Source organism: Zonotrichia leucophrys, chromosome 1 (genome assembly GCF_028769735.1).
Source record: "Zonotrichia leucophrys gambelii isolate GWCS_2022_RI chromosome 1, RI_Zleu_2.0, whole genome shotgun sequence".
Classification (NCBI taxonomy): Eukaryota; Metazoa; Chordata; class Aves; order Passeriformes; family Passerellidae; genus Zonotrichia; species Zonotrichia leucophrys.
Window position 1 is genome coordinate 49,818,617 of NC_088169.1, and position 16,674 is coordinate 49,835,290.

Here is a 16,674-nt window from a genome sequence, read left to right on the forward strand (position 1 = left end):
TTAAGAACTTGCTAGATCATGTGCATATCAAGGTGTGATTTTGGCATTTTTATTTGGGCTAGTGCAAACATCACTTCTTGGTTTGGTGCTTCTTTTAAAAGTGACTTGAATGGAGGCAGAAATAATTTATGTATCCCAAGTTAAGGCTTAGATGATATTTCTGATAGCCACTGTCCACAGGTGTCTGCTGCTTCTTTTCCAGTGATAGGTGTCAAATCTGCTCACAAAACTCTTGGAGTTGTATATCTTGTAATGTATGAGATGCCTTGGGGTAAATTACTGTGGTGCAAGTGTAGGGTGTTCAAAAACTCTTCTGTAGGTTTGATGGAGTGAGGAATGCTTAATATCAGCTAGTTAATGTGTAGTCATTCTTTAGCTGAAATAAGGCTAAGGGAAAATAAAAATGGATGGTTTTATTTAAAATCCTCTCAGAAGGTAATAACAGTATAAACCTTCATAAAGATAAAAGTAAAAAGACACCAAGGTTAAATTTTAAAAGTGTCTCTCTTGTTGAAACATGCTTGATTTCTGTGTTTAGTGCTTTTCCAGAGAATCTTCCCAAGGTTCCTTTCAAGCTAAGTCCTTTCCATCCAAAACTTTTAAGAATTCAAGGCATTGTAAATACTCTCTTCTATTTCCCTGCTTGCATTATTAAGTACACTAATTTCAGTGTAAAATGCTGATGTCTCCTGATATTTTCATTTTACATCAGCCTACACCTTCGATCAGTACTTGATACAAACATCTAAATATGATTATAAAAATCTCACTTAGTAAAAAAAAATATAATCAATTATGACATGCTTGGGGGACCGATACCCAACACTATATCCTTATGCAGGGACCCAGAATGGCATATATACATATATGTTCCAAGGTACTTATCCTACCTTTATTTATTTATTTAAATTATTTATGTATTTCTGATTTAACATGGGAATCTGGTAACTCAGCAACTATTGCAGCCCAGAGAGATTCTTGCTGAGGGACTTTGTACACTCCTAGGACTAGCTCTGTTTTCTTAGGGGGCTTTTCAGAGCAGTGATTTTACAAGATGCTATGGAAGTGAACCAGGTCTTTTTTGTAGTGGAAATCAATGGAAGTATCACCTCATATCACCTCAAGGTTCAGGGAATTCTGTCTTCACTTGGAGTTGAAAGAAAAAGGATATGAAATTTCATTGATAAAGTGCCTGGGGCTGGTTTGCAGGTTTTACATGCAATTTATTTGCTTTCTTATATTCACATGGACTTCAGTGCACTGCCTGGATTCAAAGGGGTTTTATAGAAGTCAGATTTGAAGAGATTCAAAGATTTAACAAGGTTTTTGTTAGCAGTAGCAATCTTTCTTATCTAAATAATGGCTGTTTAATGAGACAGTGAAGATACCTCTTCCTGTGTGCACATATATTTCTGTGTTTTGAAATTTGTTTCTGATTCCCTGATTAATGCTTCTGGGATGTGTAAAGCTAGGCTGATGTGTTCTTTAAGAAAATGCTCTGCTTTCTTTTATTCAAGATAGTGGTGTAACTGTTCGTTTTGGTTTTGAATATTATCTGTGTATAGGCATATGAAAATTATTCCTTTGAAGAGCTGCGTTTCGCTTCACCAACACCAAAGAGGTAAACATTAAAAAATTTCTTTTGGATGGGGGCTTAAATTAACGTATCCTGACACTTCTGTTTACATCCAGACTCCCAAATGTGACTTGCAGGTAATCATGTCTGAAGGTAGAAACACAGAAGTCAAGTATTATGTTTTCTTACATGTAGCAATTTTATTCAAAATCTTTTTTTTCTTAATTGTTCTAATGTTGTTTCCTTATTTATATTAGCTACACTTTGAATGTGTTATTATCATTTGCTATAAATAAATGTAGTATAGAGGATTACATTTTCATAGTAAATAATAGGAGGTTAATACATTGGAAAGGGAAAAATTGTATTTAGATGATCTGCTAGAAAAGAGTAGTTTCCAAAATAAACATTATACTAATCGTTATATATAATTCATTGATTGATTTTAATTGTTTTGTTTATGCCTAGACCCAGTGAAAACATGTTGATCAGAGTCAATAATGATGGTACATACTGTGCAAACTGGACTCCTGGAGCTGTTGGTCTCTATACCATTCATGTTACTATTGATGGCATTGAAATAGGTACTTAATTTTTACTATATTTAAGCATAAATTTATATTATTTCCACTTTGTGTACTAACACATTTGTTTTAATGCTCATAAGATTTAACATTACAGTTCATAGCAAAACTTAGTGGCCAAGTTTTAATTCAGAAGCCTTCTAGTTCAATCACTCTTTTTCAGAAGAAGAAACCACGCTGAAATAGGAATGCATGTTGCAAATCATGTATTTATAATGTGGTTAGATTACCAGATTAACAGACTCTCTTATTCTCAACTCTCAGTGTTGAAAGAAGAATGTCTTGTTTCAGCTGAGAGTGACAGAGAAGTAGAGTTAAAGGGGAAAAAAAACTCAGCCCCCAACAGTGAAGAACCTAAGGAAGGTGAAATTGCTCCTGACAATGCTGAAATACTTACTGTCATTTGTTCTGGAAAATTGAGGAGATGTGGTCTTAACTGAGACTCTGCCTAAACTCTTAATTATTTATACTAATTTTTAAATTATTTTGGTTCGTTCCTTGCTGGAAATCGTTTCGTTATCTTGCCAGTCTTGGGGACTGCACTATGATATAAATACTATAGCATGTGGTGGAAAGAGTGCCCTTCCAAAATACTCTGTCATGAATGCTCTCATGTCAGCCTTACTGGTGATATGGTGAAGATGGAAGTAGAAACACTCCAAGTGTTGTAGCTGGATCCACATGTGATAAGAGGGTTTGGGTGAGTTCACGAGCACCAGCAGTTTCTCTTTCCCAATACTGACCAGCACCATTGGTAAACACATAGTGATACTCATAAATGCAAGTACACATAATTCACAGAGAAATGGAATGAGATTTGGTTTTATGTTTTAACTACAGAAAATAAGATGTATAAAGTATTATTATTAATTATCCTCTATTCCTCAAACAGAGCAACATTTGCCTTCATTGGAGCCTGTGATGCACTCAGTTGTATTTTTTCCAGTGTGTCATCTCTGGAGCAAACTTTACACTGTAGTTTCAGTCAACGGTTCTTATACTTTCACACAACTTCTACCATCTTCAAGCATTGTGTAAACTTCTAGAAATTATTAATATAACTCTTAACTTTCATTATTAAACAGATAGGAGTGTACTCTTAATACTTAGCTCTGCTGTTTTTCTGCAATGGAACTTTCTGACTCAGTCATTAGACTGTGCCCCCTGAAGGTTTGATGTACATATGCTTGGCCCATAATTCTGTCCATTTTTGACTGCTTAAGTACTGGTAACAGTTTCCCTTTGTTTCAAATCTTTCATGTTCTTGATGCTTGTAGATTGCTTCTGTTACTGTTGTGGTTGTTTAAAAGGATGTTAGTGAAACCAGCAGTTCCATTGCTATATCAGGATTATTCTTTTCAAGATGTTCTTCTTCGCTTTTAACAGTGATTGCTGAGGCAATTTCTTTGAAGGTTGTTACTCAGGGTCGTGTTCATCTATTAGATAAATTTTTGTGTCTTTCTTCACATGTATTTACTACATGTATTTTTCTTCACAAACAAGAATGTCATTTTCCAGTGCCTTCATAATTTTAACAGCATTGGTAATTAAATATGCCAATTTTTTCACTATGGGCCTTGTCTGGTTGTATAATGTGGCTTTTCAGGCTCTTATATCTGTCTCACATGTAGCAATTAGCTTCTGTAGCAGTACAGTGTTGTGTAAGGTACTGCTCCAGAAGCTTTCACCTGCACCTCTCAAACATTAGACTCTGTGTTGATCATACCTTGAAACATAACCCTACAGACACTATTAAGATACAAAATTAGGTGGTAGTGCTTTGTACCTACACTGTGACAGATATTTAAAAGCAGCATGAAACCACATCTCTGTAAATTTCCACATACGAAAATAGAAATGTTCAAAAATTAATACCTTGCACCATAAAGCCAGCGGCAGGTGTTGATTTTGGCAGACAGATAAGTGTTTATTTTGTACACTCTAAATTGTAGCACAGATAAACTGTAGTTACTATTTAAGTGATATATCTCCTTATATTTTTTTAAATGTAGTCTTTGTTTGCTTATAGATGCTGGACTAGAAGTGAAAGTAAAAGATCCTCCAAAAGGAATGATACCTCCTGGAACCCAGCTTATTAAACCAAAAGCAGAGCCTCAGCCAAACAAGGTTTGGAGAACTAAAAAAGAAACCCCAAAACAGATAGTTATGTTTGGGTGGGACTTTTTTGTTGTTTAATGTATACTCTATCATATAATAGTGCTGCAGACTTAAGGATATTTACAGATCACTTTAACGTGCTGAATGGAATGAAATTAATACACTGGATAAATGAAATAAATCCATTCTGTATTCTTTTTGTACATGAATTCATAAAACTGATAGAAGCTCTACAGAAACTGCCTTTGCCTTGGCTTGTCACACAAACATATCACAACTATTATTAAAGCCACAGACAAAATTTTGCACTGTTATTAGTTCTATTTCTTTTATATTGTACTGCAAAATTAATTGTGAATGAAATTTTACAAAGATTTTGTTTGTTCTGTCATGAGCATCTTCAATCAGTATATAGTCCATAGCCAGTTTCTTTAGTATATTTTTCTTCCTTAGAGAATGGCATGATTGATTGTTTTTTAGAGGTATCCTTTCTGTAGCTTTTGATATCCCTGTTTCACCCTATCATTCCACCCTGAAGGACTAAAGTAGGCACAGTAAAGCAAGTAAGATGAACTGGGCAGCATTGGTAGAAGGCAAATGCCTAGATGAGGGAGATACCTTGCACAAATGAGATGCTGATTTTTTATTTTTTTTTTTAATAAACCTGTATTAATGTTGCAGAATTCTGAAATACCACAAGGTTGTCTTTCCTGTCCTACTGAAAGTGGGAAGGTGGTTAAGAAATATATGGTTACAAAAGGGATCAGGTTTCTGACAACTTCTTACCTATGCAGTGCATCCTAATTTTTTTTTCCTAGACTTCAGGTTAATCCAGAAACAGTAACTTTGTTGTATGGTTCCCTAGTCTCTAAAATGCATCCAGCATCTGCTTCTACTACTAACAAGATTTTTTTTCTCTGGAGCCATGCCTCAAATTAAAAATAATAAATGTATTTCTAGTTTCAATGCAGCATTTACCCCTCACTGGCTCTCTTTTTTTTTGTTTTTTCCCCAAAAAGCTTCTTTTAGACTTTCTCCCTTCTCTTGGAAGGAAGATTGCCTGGTTAGTTCATTATCTTAATTACATCTCCCATTTCCTACTAATTGGGAATCTCTACTAAGAGAGATTTATATCTCAAGCAACTTCATTATACTTGCACCCAAGGTGATCATCATATGTGTTGTTTTGCTGTCCCCAAGTTGAGAGAATCTGGTTTGATATGAAAGGAATTGCTGAGCAGAAGTTCTGCTTTTCTTTTCAATTATTACAGTGGAAATTGGTGTGATTTGTTCATACATGATAACTCTGTTTTGTCAAGGAACAGTCAAAGTACTTGACAAAAGTCAGTCTTCTGGAGTTCTGAGATGTTATATAGTGTTTAATCCTCTCCTTGTGTTGTTCTGTGTGCATGTCTCATTTCTTGTTCCAAGTTTGTCTCTTAGAAAAAGGAGCCATCTTTGTTCTGTACATAGTGTCTGTAGAGCCAGCTAAACAGTTAAACCAGACCTTTCATGGTAAATCATTTAATCAGTCTGCTTTCTTCTGTGTCATAATAAATCATAACAAATCAGGATAATTCTTTGTGTATCAACAGCAATATTGTAAGTAATACAGCAAGGTAGTAATTGTACTGTGCTCTGTGCTTCTGAAGCCAAGAATGCAGATTAGACATGTATCAGTCAGAGACAGCTCAGTGTACCAAGTCATGTTTTGTTGACAAAAAGGGCATAGTTGAGCTCTAAATGGTGTTTCATCATCTTTGTCAACCTGAAATTTCAGATAGTTGTAACCAAAGGATACTAACAGTGCATTCTTAGTGGTGATTTGTTCTCAGCTAGAAACACCAAAATATTTTCATTGAGCCACTGGAACATTCCAGATTTGTAGCCAAACCTCATGTAAATTGCAAGGTGAAAATGGGTACTGTGTTACGATTTGATATGTGTATTCTTCATTCTCTGTTATTTGAAGTCAGATGAAAAATCTGAAGGAGACTGTGATAGTGATCTGTATTCAGTGTGGGGTATGTGGCCCATAAAAATTGCTGCCTCCTGTTAGTCTGCAAAGCTTAAATTAACTAACTTGCAGGAAACTTGATTTCCTCAATATCCTATTGAGGAAAACATTGTTTTTCAGGCTATGTAGTGTAATTCAGGGTAGTTGGAACCAACTAGAAGGAAAGGGTCCTAATTTAGCTCAATTTGAAGGTGCAAGACTGATACCGGAATGATCGGTCACTAACATGTTTTGATGGTTTCTACCATCCTGACACAACAAGTAGCTAGCATTGATTGCAAAACCCAAAAATAGCCACCAAACCCAAAAGCTCTGGCCTGGAGGTGGTTTTTCTCACCCCTTCATAGACCAACCCCCTTGTTAAGGTCACTTTATCCTGGACAACACCCCTTACTTGTGTGATGTGTACCTCTTTGCAGATTTGTCAGATAAAAAAGCACAGCAATACAGGTCTTGAAAACTGCTGTAGGGATGATGTACATCCTAATTGCTAAGCCTTTCTGCCTTAGTCAGTTCTTCAGTTGGAATCCAGGTGCATGCTCCATCGAAGAGCTGCCTGTGGAGGTGTTATGGAGCTACGAATCCACTGTGCTATACAGAAATATTCCCAGTAAAGAGGTGCTGTATCAGATAGAAGACACAGATGATGCAATTTTTCATCATGGTCAGAAATGAGCATAAAAGAACTCCTGATCTGTTTTTGATTGTATTGTCTGTCAGTGGATCTGATCCTTAAGTAATTTCTAGTTATAGGTTGAAGTTTTCTATTAACTAATTAGGTTAGCTGTTGCAAAAGGGAAGAAGGCTCTTTCCAGGCCTATGCCTGCTCAAAATCTGGAATGTAGGTTTTTCCTCTAAATTAAAGTTTTTAATCCAGGTCCTAGCAAACTGTCATAACGATTTTCTGAAGTAACATGATGCAAGGAGTCCTAATTTGCAAGACTTTGTTTTTTGGTTTGTCTGTGTTTAGAATGCTGTCAGCAGTGATTCAGTTTATATTTTTACAAGGACCTTGAAAGTCCTAGCTTTGTCTGTAGTGAGAATCTTAAGTATTACAAGTAAGGGGACTGTTAATAAGCAAAACCTTGACATTTTGGAGTAATTTATGTATGAAATCCTTTACATTGTTCTGGTTTTGGAGTTTTGTTGGTTTTGTATTTTGTTTTTTAAATTATCCTCAGAATAAATATAATTTCTTAAATAATTTCTTTAGGGAAAGAAGGTTCGTACACTTAGCTCTTACCTTTTGTTATGTATCCTTAAGTTTGTTCCTTACACATCATTCTGTCCTTTATGTTGTTATAGATAAAATCCATATTTCCATTGATACTTTCATCACTTTTATCTGTGGAGTTTGAAAATAACCTTCCAAGAGAATAGTTTTATACCGTATGGATAGAGTATATGCATCTCTGGTTTTAAGAAACCAATAGGATGCCTTACATTTGTTCTCTATGGAATAGGTGCCTGATAATGTTTGAATGGTAAAAAACATGATAGTGAATAACAAGTGGAAGATTTTGTGGTGCTGTAGAAATTCCAGCTAATAGCAAGAAGCCTCTGCTCTAACCTTGCTGTGGAAAAAAAAGGAAGAAACTATTGAAATAGCTGTTTAAAAGATATAGAAGTAGAAAGATTATTTTATTTTAAAATGGCTAGTTAACTCTTTAGCAAATGAAAATAACCAAATTTTGGTAAAAAAAGCTGACTAAAGATAATACTGCAGTAGCACAACTGAGAAATGGTAATCCCAGGCTGAAAGAAATAATAAATTTGAAAATGCAAATCTGGTGAAATTTTCAGCAGTGAATGAAATGTGTGTGTTAAAAAATCAGAAGGTTGTACTGATTATTGTAGGGTATAACAGAAATATTTCCAAGTTAATGCATGCTTACATTATGGTGTTTTGGAACATTATAACTTTCTTGATTATAGCAGAAAAATGAAGTTATACACAGCAGCCATGGGAAACTAGCAACAAACTAACTCTTAAGACTGCTGTCTTGTCACTGGCATTTCAGAACCTGTTAAGCCTATTTCTTTTTACTCTGAGAGCTCTGTTCCAATTTTTTTTCTTCCTTACTGTCTTTCTTTGCTTCTCTTAGGTTCGCAAATTTGTGGCCAAGGACAGTGCAGGGCTTCGTATCCGTAGCCACCCTTCCCTTCAGAGTGAGCAGATAGGCATAGTGAAAGTCAATGGATCCATCACTTTCATTGATGAGGTAATCCATAAGACATTTCTATTGAAAATTGGGCTGACATGTAAAGGTAATTCATGCAAAATAATGGGGTTTTTTCCATGTTTAGATGCTAACATATGCAACCTAAGACCATAAATTGCAAAAATCTAAATTTACTAATTTAATTTTTCAAGCTGTCATTTCCTTTAATTTACTTACTTCAAACCTGTGTAACAAACATTTGATACTGATACAAGGAAAGAAAATTCCTGGAATTCATCTTACAATAATACCTTTTAAGATTTAGCTTTTCACTACTTAATATTTCAACTCTACGCAAAAATTCAGATGCAGATGTCCTTTTCATTACATCTGTTACTTAGAGATCTGCAAGATCACTACCAGTGTGTTAGACTACTATGCATGTATTTTCCTTACAATATAACTTCATATGCAAGGAATATTTTTGTGATTTACAAATTCATACCAGCAATGGAAAAATGGGAAGTGGGGAATTTATAAAGCTTATTAAGGCTTGGCTTTCTTTTCTCTTTTATTTCAAAGCAATTCTCATTTACTGCATGATCTGATTTAAATTTGTCTTCATGCCTTGACTTATAAAAAGATATGCTTCCCCATTGCTTTGGAATTCTGATTTTGTCAATATTCCTCTTTACCTCTGCTTTTGTTGTATCAGCATTGTAAGGATTGTTGCTTCTTTGCTGCTCTTGTCTGCCTGAAGTCTGTTAATCCTTGCTAGCTCCAGAACAGTTACAGGAGGGCATGGCTCGTTCTTGTTGCTTGTTTCCCATAGATCCACAATGATGATGGTGTTTGGCTGAGGCTGAATGATGAAACAATAAAGAAGTATGTTCCAAACATGAATGGTTACACTGAAGCCTGGTGTCTGTCTTTTAACCAACATCTTGGCAAGAGCCTTCTGGTACCTGTTGACGTAAGTAAAAGGTGCCTTTGAAAAATATCCAAAAGTACACTCTATCCTCATTACAAGACTTTCTTTAATTAAGGCTGCAAAAAGTCCTGAGGTAAACAATATTTTAATTATCAAATACAACCTTATATGTGTGCATTTTGGAGGGCTGCTGTGTAATGAGGGTGGAGTGTAGAAAGGTATGAGGTTTTTTATACTGAAGCCTCTTCTCCTAGAAGAGAAACAGAAGTGCAGGGACTGCTTTAATAAGAACAGAATACTTTTAGGTTGTGGTCTGCACCAGGTGTTTCTTATGCTAGATAGCATTGTCTGTGAAGTGTCCACTGGTGCTTTGATTTCAGAAGAAGCTTGCAGCCTACAGTGAATCAATGTAATTGTTGCTTTTTACAAGACCCAACCAACCAAAAAGTTTTTTAGGTTCTGGGTTGTTGGGATGTTTTTTGTGAGTTTTATACCTGAATCCTTAAGTTACCACTTCATTAGCTAGTCAAAGAACCCTAGAGAGCTTCAAGACAAACATTGAATTTATAATAAGAGTTAACAGGAAGTGAATACCTTTAATGGTGATCGTCATCACTACAGTTAAAGGCTAGACCTTTTCTGGAAACCAATTACAGTTTTTTGAAAAATGTGAAAGACAAAAAAGGAAAAGCTTTATTAGCTAAACCAGTGTTTCTCAAAAGATTCATGGAAGTGCTGGCCTTTCTGGCTCATCTGTTTTCATGCATTCCCCAGAATGGGCAGTACCTTGTTTTCTTATGGGCAGAATGTGAGAATCAGGTTGATACTGCTATTTAGATTTGATTTGTCATCTTATCTGAGTAAGCTGCTGCTACAATTGAAGATAGTTGAGAAATATTTCATGAAATTAAACACTGCAACAGTAATATTATGCTGTTCATGTTTTTTGGTTGTAGAAGAACTGAGATATTCCCAGTTCCAGTGAAATTGGGCTATTTGCTAGTAGCTAAAACTGGAAATTCATAATATCCTGTGGCTGTTCTGCCAAACACTGTTATGTGATGTGAATAGGTCTTCTTGTCGACAAATTATTTGTTGATATGTTTATATTTGTAGATTTTTTTTAATAGAATCCTTGTTTGGGAAATTATTTTAATTTTGGATTTGAGAAGCAAATTATTTCTGTACTCAGAAATCAGTCACTCAAATATGCCTGTCATCACAGTGTTTGTCTAGTCTGCTGTAGAATGTATGAAAGCATGGAAAAAAGTAGGCTTTGTTTAAAATTTTGCCTGTATTTTTTGCCTTAGAAATTGGTTGCCATTAGAAAGTTGCTGTATTATACTTCCATGAAATATTAACAGTTTTGTGCAGTAGTTGTATCTTACCAGTTCACCCATGGTAAAAGTGAATTTATCGTGACTAAGTAACTAACTTCAGCAAATATTGTTTATCTAGATGGGTATTACAGTCTGGTAGATTTTTATTAGTTGTGGTTAGTGGTTTTTTGTGGTGTTTGTTTTTTTTAGTTTAGCTATCTTCAGTACCTTTTTACTTGTTGAAGGGAGTGTTTTTGAGCTCAGCAATTGTCTGTGATTAGCAAGAACTTACTGCTTGGCATATTTCATACAGCTCTGGTATACATGTGGTTCTAGGGAAAAGCATATGCTGTGCTCCTTGAGAGAAGCCTGCAAAGAAATGTCTGCCATTAATAACCGAGCATTCAATCTTGACAGCATAATTTTGAGAATTCAAATTTCATATGAATAAGGAGGTCAGGTACAATCAAATGTGAAAAAGAGCATTCAGTTTTCAAACATTTAGTTCTCTGCATCTGAAGTTCAGATGAAATTCTCTCTTGGTTTTGGGGGTTATTGAACACTCTTATGAATTAGTTTTGTTACCATTTAGACTGTTATGAGCTTCAGATATGCCTAATTTTCTTTTAGGTAGCCAGTCACACGTCTTGACTGACAGAAGTTAAACGTCATGTGCTTTCTTAGCTTCTGCTCTGTGAGTGGCAGCCAACATAGCAAAAGGGTTATGAGAGCAACTCTTTCAGCAGTGCAGGCATGTGCAAGAAATGTGTTCTGAGCTACTGTCAAGAGTTTCCTTGCGTGGCTCTAATTTTCAGATTTTCAGGAGGACTTGGCATATCCTGAAACTATTTTATTTCATTATGACGGTATATAAGCAGTAAGATTTGTTGGTTTGATATATATATATATATACATTTTATAATAAGAGGAAAAAGGAAGAAAATAGTTTTCTAACGTTCTGTATTTTAAAGGTGACAAAACATAATGTTCAGAGGCTGACTTTTGAATGCTTAAGTCTTTACAGCATGCTAGTCTAGCATATACTGCTTTCTTACTAGATCCTTCCTTTGCACAGATCCTGCTTTCTTGGTAGGAAGCTTAAAATCTTTTTTATGGTGATTACTAGGTTGAAAATATTTCAAATTATACTCTATTTTTTTTCCTCAGAATTGTCCAAAAAGCTGACTGTTTGCAAGTTGTCAAATTTGATTTTTGCAGTCCTCTAGAGATGAATGATTTATGTCAAAAAAGATACTGAATTAAGTAATAAATGCTAAAGTTTTGTTAGATTAAACTGTGGTATAATTCATATCTGCTCAATCCTGTTGATTTGTGTAGCTGAAGGACTTGATGAGCAGAATGCAGTAGAAAAAATTTTGATTGTGTGAGATTTTTTGAAGCCAAGCTGTTCAACCAGTTTTGGCTTAAAAGGAAGACTGGAGAAAGTCTCTTGTGTGACTGAAAATGCAAAGGGAAGATCAAATGCCTGAGCTAGTTCATGTATTCCCTGTATAAATAGATGTCACGTTTCTTCAACTAGACTCCATTTTCTGTTCCACTCTGAGTGGGCAGACTTGTCATCTCCAATTACGTTGCTTTCTCATGTTTAAATATACAGGCTTTTGATAATCAATCCCTTAAGTAAATAAAATTTCTCAGTGCATTTTGGAAAATATGTAAAAACTTTTTAAAAAATTTTTAGTTATTCTGTTTTTTTACTATATTATGGAACAGTGAGCAGATTAAAAACAGTAGAGGTTCTTGGCGGTGTTAATTGTGACCTCTTTTCATCTTGATGTATATTTTGTATCTTCATTTTATGTATGTTTATTAGCATTAACTAGGTATTTTATGATAAAGCAAATACTGAATATTGTGGATCTCATAAATGCACTTTCTGTATTTTTATTAGGGCTATTATAATTGAAGATAAATTATCATAGGAAAGGGGAGATTGATGATATTGCCAGTGTTTTATTTATTTGAGCTGTGCTCATTTACTTTCTTAGAAAGTCTTCAGCTCTTCTTCTGTTGCTCTTGTCCTTTCACAAGGAACTGCTTTACAGCCCTGGTCTAAAATTGTGTATCCAATCCATTGTAGATAATTATGAGATTGTGAATTTAATAGATTGCAATTATTTTTTGAATAAGCTGATTCTATCTCTGGTACTTACTTTCCTTCAGTCTTATGATATTCAGGTATCTGTTTTTGAAAAAATGCTCATAAAATTCCTCATACAGACAATTACTTATTCTTGCTTACACATAGTGCTTAGGAGAAAACATATGATACAAGAGAGTGCACTCTAGGAAGAAATAGAAATTGATCTTGGTCAAACTCTGGAACTTGTCTTTTAAAACATCACATTCGAACTACTTCATTTTAAATTTAAAACTTTATAAGGAGGAATATTGTACTCTGATGTCCAGCTACAATATTACATTCCCCAGGCACCACAGGCAAATAAGGATTGCAAAACTTGTTTTTTCAAACCATTATTGCAATGGAAGAAAGAATTAATATTAGTATGTAGGCTCCAGTGCTTGATCACAGAACCTCAGAAAGCTGAATGTTCTGTGGAAACACTGAAGGATGTTGACAAAAATTTCTGCCATTGTTTTAAGCATGATGGAAAGCAATCGAAGAGTAAGACTGTGTTGGATAAAATGTCAAGATGACTGCTTAAGATAAGTCTTCGTTTTGAAAAATAATCACTGAGGTTTTAAATGCTTCCTAATGGACCAATCATTTTTTGTGGCAAAACAAATTAATTTTTTTTAATCTCTGAAACTTTGAATTTATTGGGAAAACCATGAATTTCTAAAATTAGTTTTGGATCTCGGAAGGTAAAGTCTTGAAAGAAAGCATCAACTAAATCTACAAATGATAGCATAAGGGCTAAATTCAAAGCTTCTATCTAGTATTTTCTCAGAATGAAATCCTAGTTCCCAAATAGCTGCCTGATCTATTCATCTAAACTGGTGTGCAGTGTTATAATAGGCAGGAAGTGTTCTCAAGTTCACAGAGCAAAAGAGCTTCTAGTTTGATCTTCTTGGTGTTTCTAAGCCAGCATGGTCCCACTTCACTGCTGTTGGTTTTCCTTGTGTATTTTACACATAGAGCTCTATGTAGAAAAATAGATCTTTGAAATGATACCTAAATATTTCAGGTATGGGTAGTCCATGTTTCTCAGTGGAAGTCCATCAGAAAAAAGGCGATATGCTGCAGAGTAATAGAATCAGACAGTTTATGTAGGTTGGATACCTCTGAAGTACACTCATGAGGCACATGTCGACTTTTTATAGTTGCCATAGTTTTATGCTGAGTTGATAAACCTTTACTTTGCTAATCTTCCTATCTGAGACCCTTCCCCAGTGCCCCAGAGCATATATCACTAGTGCACGGCTACCTCTTCAGTTGTGGGTAAAGGTGCTCAATTCTAAAGAATTGCTGGTGTTGTGGCAATTTCCCCCTTTGTCAAAATGGCAGATCATTTGTACTATTGAAACTTACTGTTTACAAGCTGTATGTAGTAGATTATTTGCTTCTATCATGTGGTAAAAATGTAGATTTGCTTACTTTTAACATGTTAGTGCTTTTTCAAGGAACACAGATGAAGCATGCCAAAGGTGTTTTGTACTTGTTTCTAGCTGAAAGGATTTACTGCCTTAGCTACTGTTAAATTTTAATGTGGCTGCTGAGCAGGGATTTCATTTGGTTCCCATATCAGGATGGGATAAGAAATTAGATTTTAATACTTCAGTTCATATAGATGAAATGGGTGCTTTGTCAAAGGGATGCCATCATAAATACAATTATTAGTTCTGCTATATGTATACTGTTCTTTCATTTGACAGAAAATTTCTTTGAAATGAGTAGAAACTAGCTTATGGAAAAAAGATGGCTTCTTTTTCATGTTTTCCAGTGATAAAAAATGCTGTCCTCACTGTTTTTTGGGAGGAAAAATTAAGGAGGAGCAGCAGTGTTTATTTCGATAGTGTGTGCAATTGGTTAAAAAATTAGTGATGTCTCTCTGGCAGCTATATTTGGGTTACAATTATTCATAACAAACTTGTTAATGCATTGTATGTTTTACAAAACTAATGGAATTTAGCAATTGTTCTCCATACAGCACTGAAGTTTTTGGCTCCAGTTAAAAGTACAGTTTTGATGTGCAAACTGGTGAAATCATTCTGTGCAAGTAAACTCCTTTCAGCAACAGAGAGCTTAGCCCTTCTGCATCTCTTTGGTTCTGACTGGGTGACTAAAATTCTGTGTGCACTTGTCCTGCACTGGTTGAAATCATCTTTTAGAACAGGAGACCATCTCGCTAGAAAACTGGTTTGTGATGGGACCAGCTACCGTTTCTTGGTAACAGAAATACGAGATTTTTCTGTGTCTGAAGTCTCAAGCTTTGTAAGAGATGTCTGGCTCTTAATTTCAGTAAATGGCATGACACACTACATCCATTTTGAGCTTTTGACATACTAAACTGTTTCTGTGTAATGGATTATTTGCCATGGTGAGCAATGGACTCAGGTGACTTGATTAGGAAAACAAAAGTTCCCCCTTTTTTCAAAACATTCTACCAGTAAATTTACTTGAGGAGAAACTTTGCATTATACTACCTTGAGCTTCTTCCTCCAATATTTCTTTGTTCCCATTTCTTTGTTGATATATGTCTCTTTTTTTCAAACTTTGTTGCTCAGAATGTCTTTAATGCTAGCCAAGGAGTAAGGGATTTGGACTTTTTTTCATGGACTTCCAAAGCTTTACCCCCTAAGGTGAGTTAAATTACAGGAACAGTCACACTGTATCTCATGTTTTCAGAATGCACCTTATGACTCAACTTTATGCTCAATATTCCTTGAAGTCTGTTTTACTGTGACTTACTTTTATAGGAAATAGCAGATTTGCATTCAGTGCTGTATCTGTCTCTCTTTCTTCTAAAATGAGAAAAAAGTACTAGGGCAGATTATTGAATTTTTATTAATTAATAAGTAATGCTCTCCTTTTTTAACAAACCAAATTAGAAATTCAGAGAGGTGGCCTAGTAACATAACAAAGCCTTTCATTCTCTCTTAGAGCAGAATTGACTGGTAAATATTTTTCTGTTATTGGAGGCTCCACATAAAGTTGCAGCATCCAATAACTTCATATTTATATTAGTAAAGCCACCACACAGATATTTAATAAATACTCAGACCATTCTTAATGGGTTTTTGAAAATTATTTCATTCTAGGAACATTATATGTTATGTACAGTTAAGCTGTTTAAAGTGACTGTTGTGTTTGCCTGAATATCAGTTCTGTAATGTTTTGAGATGGATTTTTTTTTTAAATGAAATTTGTAATGAAGACAATAATGTGAAGTACATTTTGGTTTAGAGATTTTAAAACTTGTTTGTCCACTGGTTGTTTTTCCCCAGAATAGCAGACTTTATTATGTCAAGATCTAAACTATGTTTAAATTGTCTTTTTTTTCTCTCAAACCAGTTTACCTCAGCTTGCATTAACTTGCTTTGTAAGTTACATATTTACATAATAGAATCATTTTTGTGTAAAGGCTTCTTGAAAAAAACTTCTGTATTAGTCTGGACACATGCACAGACTTCCATACTAAAAAAAAGCTGAAAACATGATAATTAAAGAGATCAGAGGAAATTTGCATTCATTTAAAAGTAAATAATGTAACCAGAAGTTTGGTTTAAATGTGACCAAGAAACTATTATTTCTCACAGCAGTAAGTGAACTCCTGGAAGGTGTTTTTGTGGGAGATTATCAAGGCAGAAAGTATCAGCATATTCAGAAGAAATTAAATTTTGATAAATAGACAGTAAAGAAAATAGGGTGTACCCTCTAACATCCATAATAAAAAGGCTTTAAGTGCTGTTGGTATATAAGGGACAGACCACTAGTAAAGATTTTATGCTGCTTCTAAAAAGCTTCTCCTGTTGCTGAACACA

At 34.8% G+C, this 16,674-nt stretch overlaps 1 protein-coding gene across 10 annotated transcripts in view; it reads left to right on the plus strand.

Moving 5' to 3' along the window:
• MYCBP2 (MYC binding protein 2) overlaps window positions 1–16,674 on the plus strand; it is a 175,667-nt gene that overhangs the window by 110,120 nt on the left and 48,873 nt on the right. For 7 of the 10 annotated variants that reach the window (XM_064713139.1, XM_064713077.1, XM_064713113.1 and 4 more), the window contains 6 exons: window positions 1,566–1,621; window positions 2,045–2,160; window positions 4,190–4,287; window positions 8,401–8,517; window positions 9,290–9,430; window positions 15,418–15,492. In XM_064713139.1, coding sequence (XP_064569209.1) covers window positions 1,566–1,621; window positions 2,045–2,160; window positions 4,190–4,287; window positions 8,401–8,517; window positions 9,290–9,430; window positions 15,418–15,492 — 603 coding nt within the window. The remainder of the gene's footprint in view (window positions 1–1,565; window positions 1,622–2,044; window positions 2,161–4,189; window positions 4,288–8,400; window positions 8,518–9,289; window positions 9,431–15,417; window positions 15,493–16,674) is intronic. The other 3 variants (XM_064713087.1, XM_064713131.1, XM_064713122.1) reach the window with 1 other exon arrangement.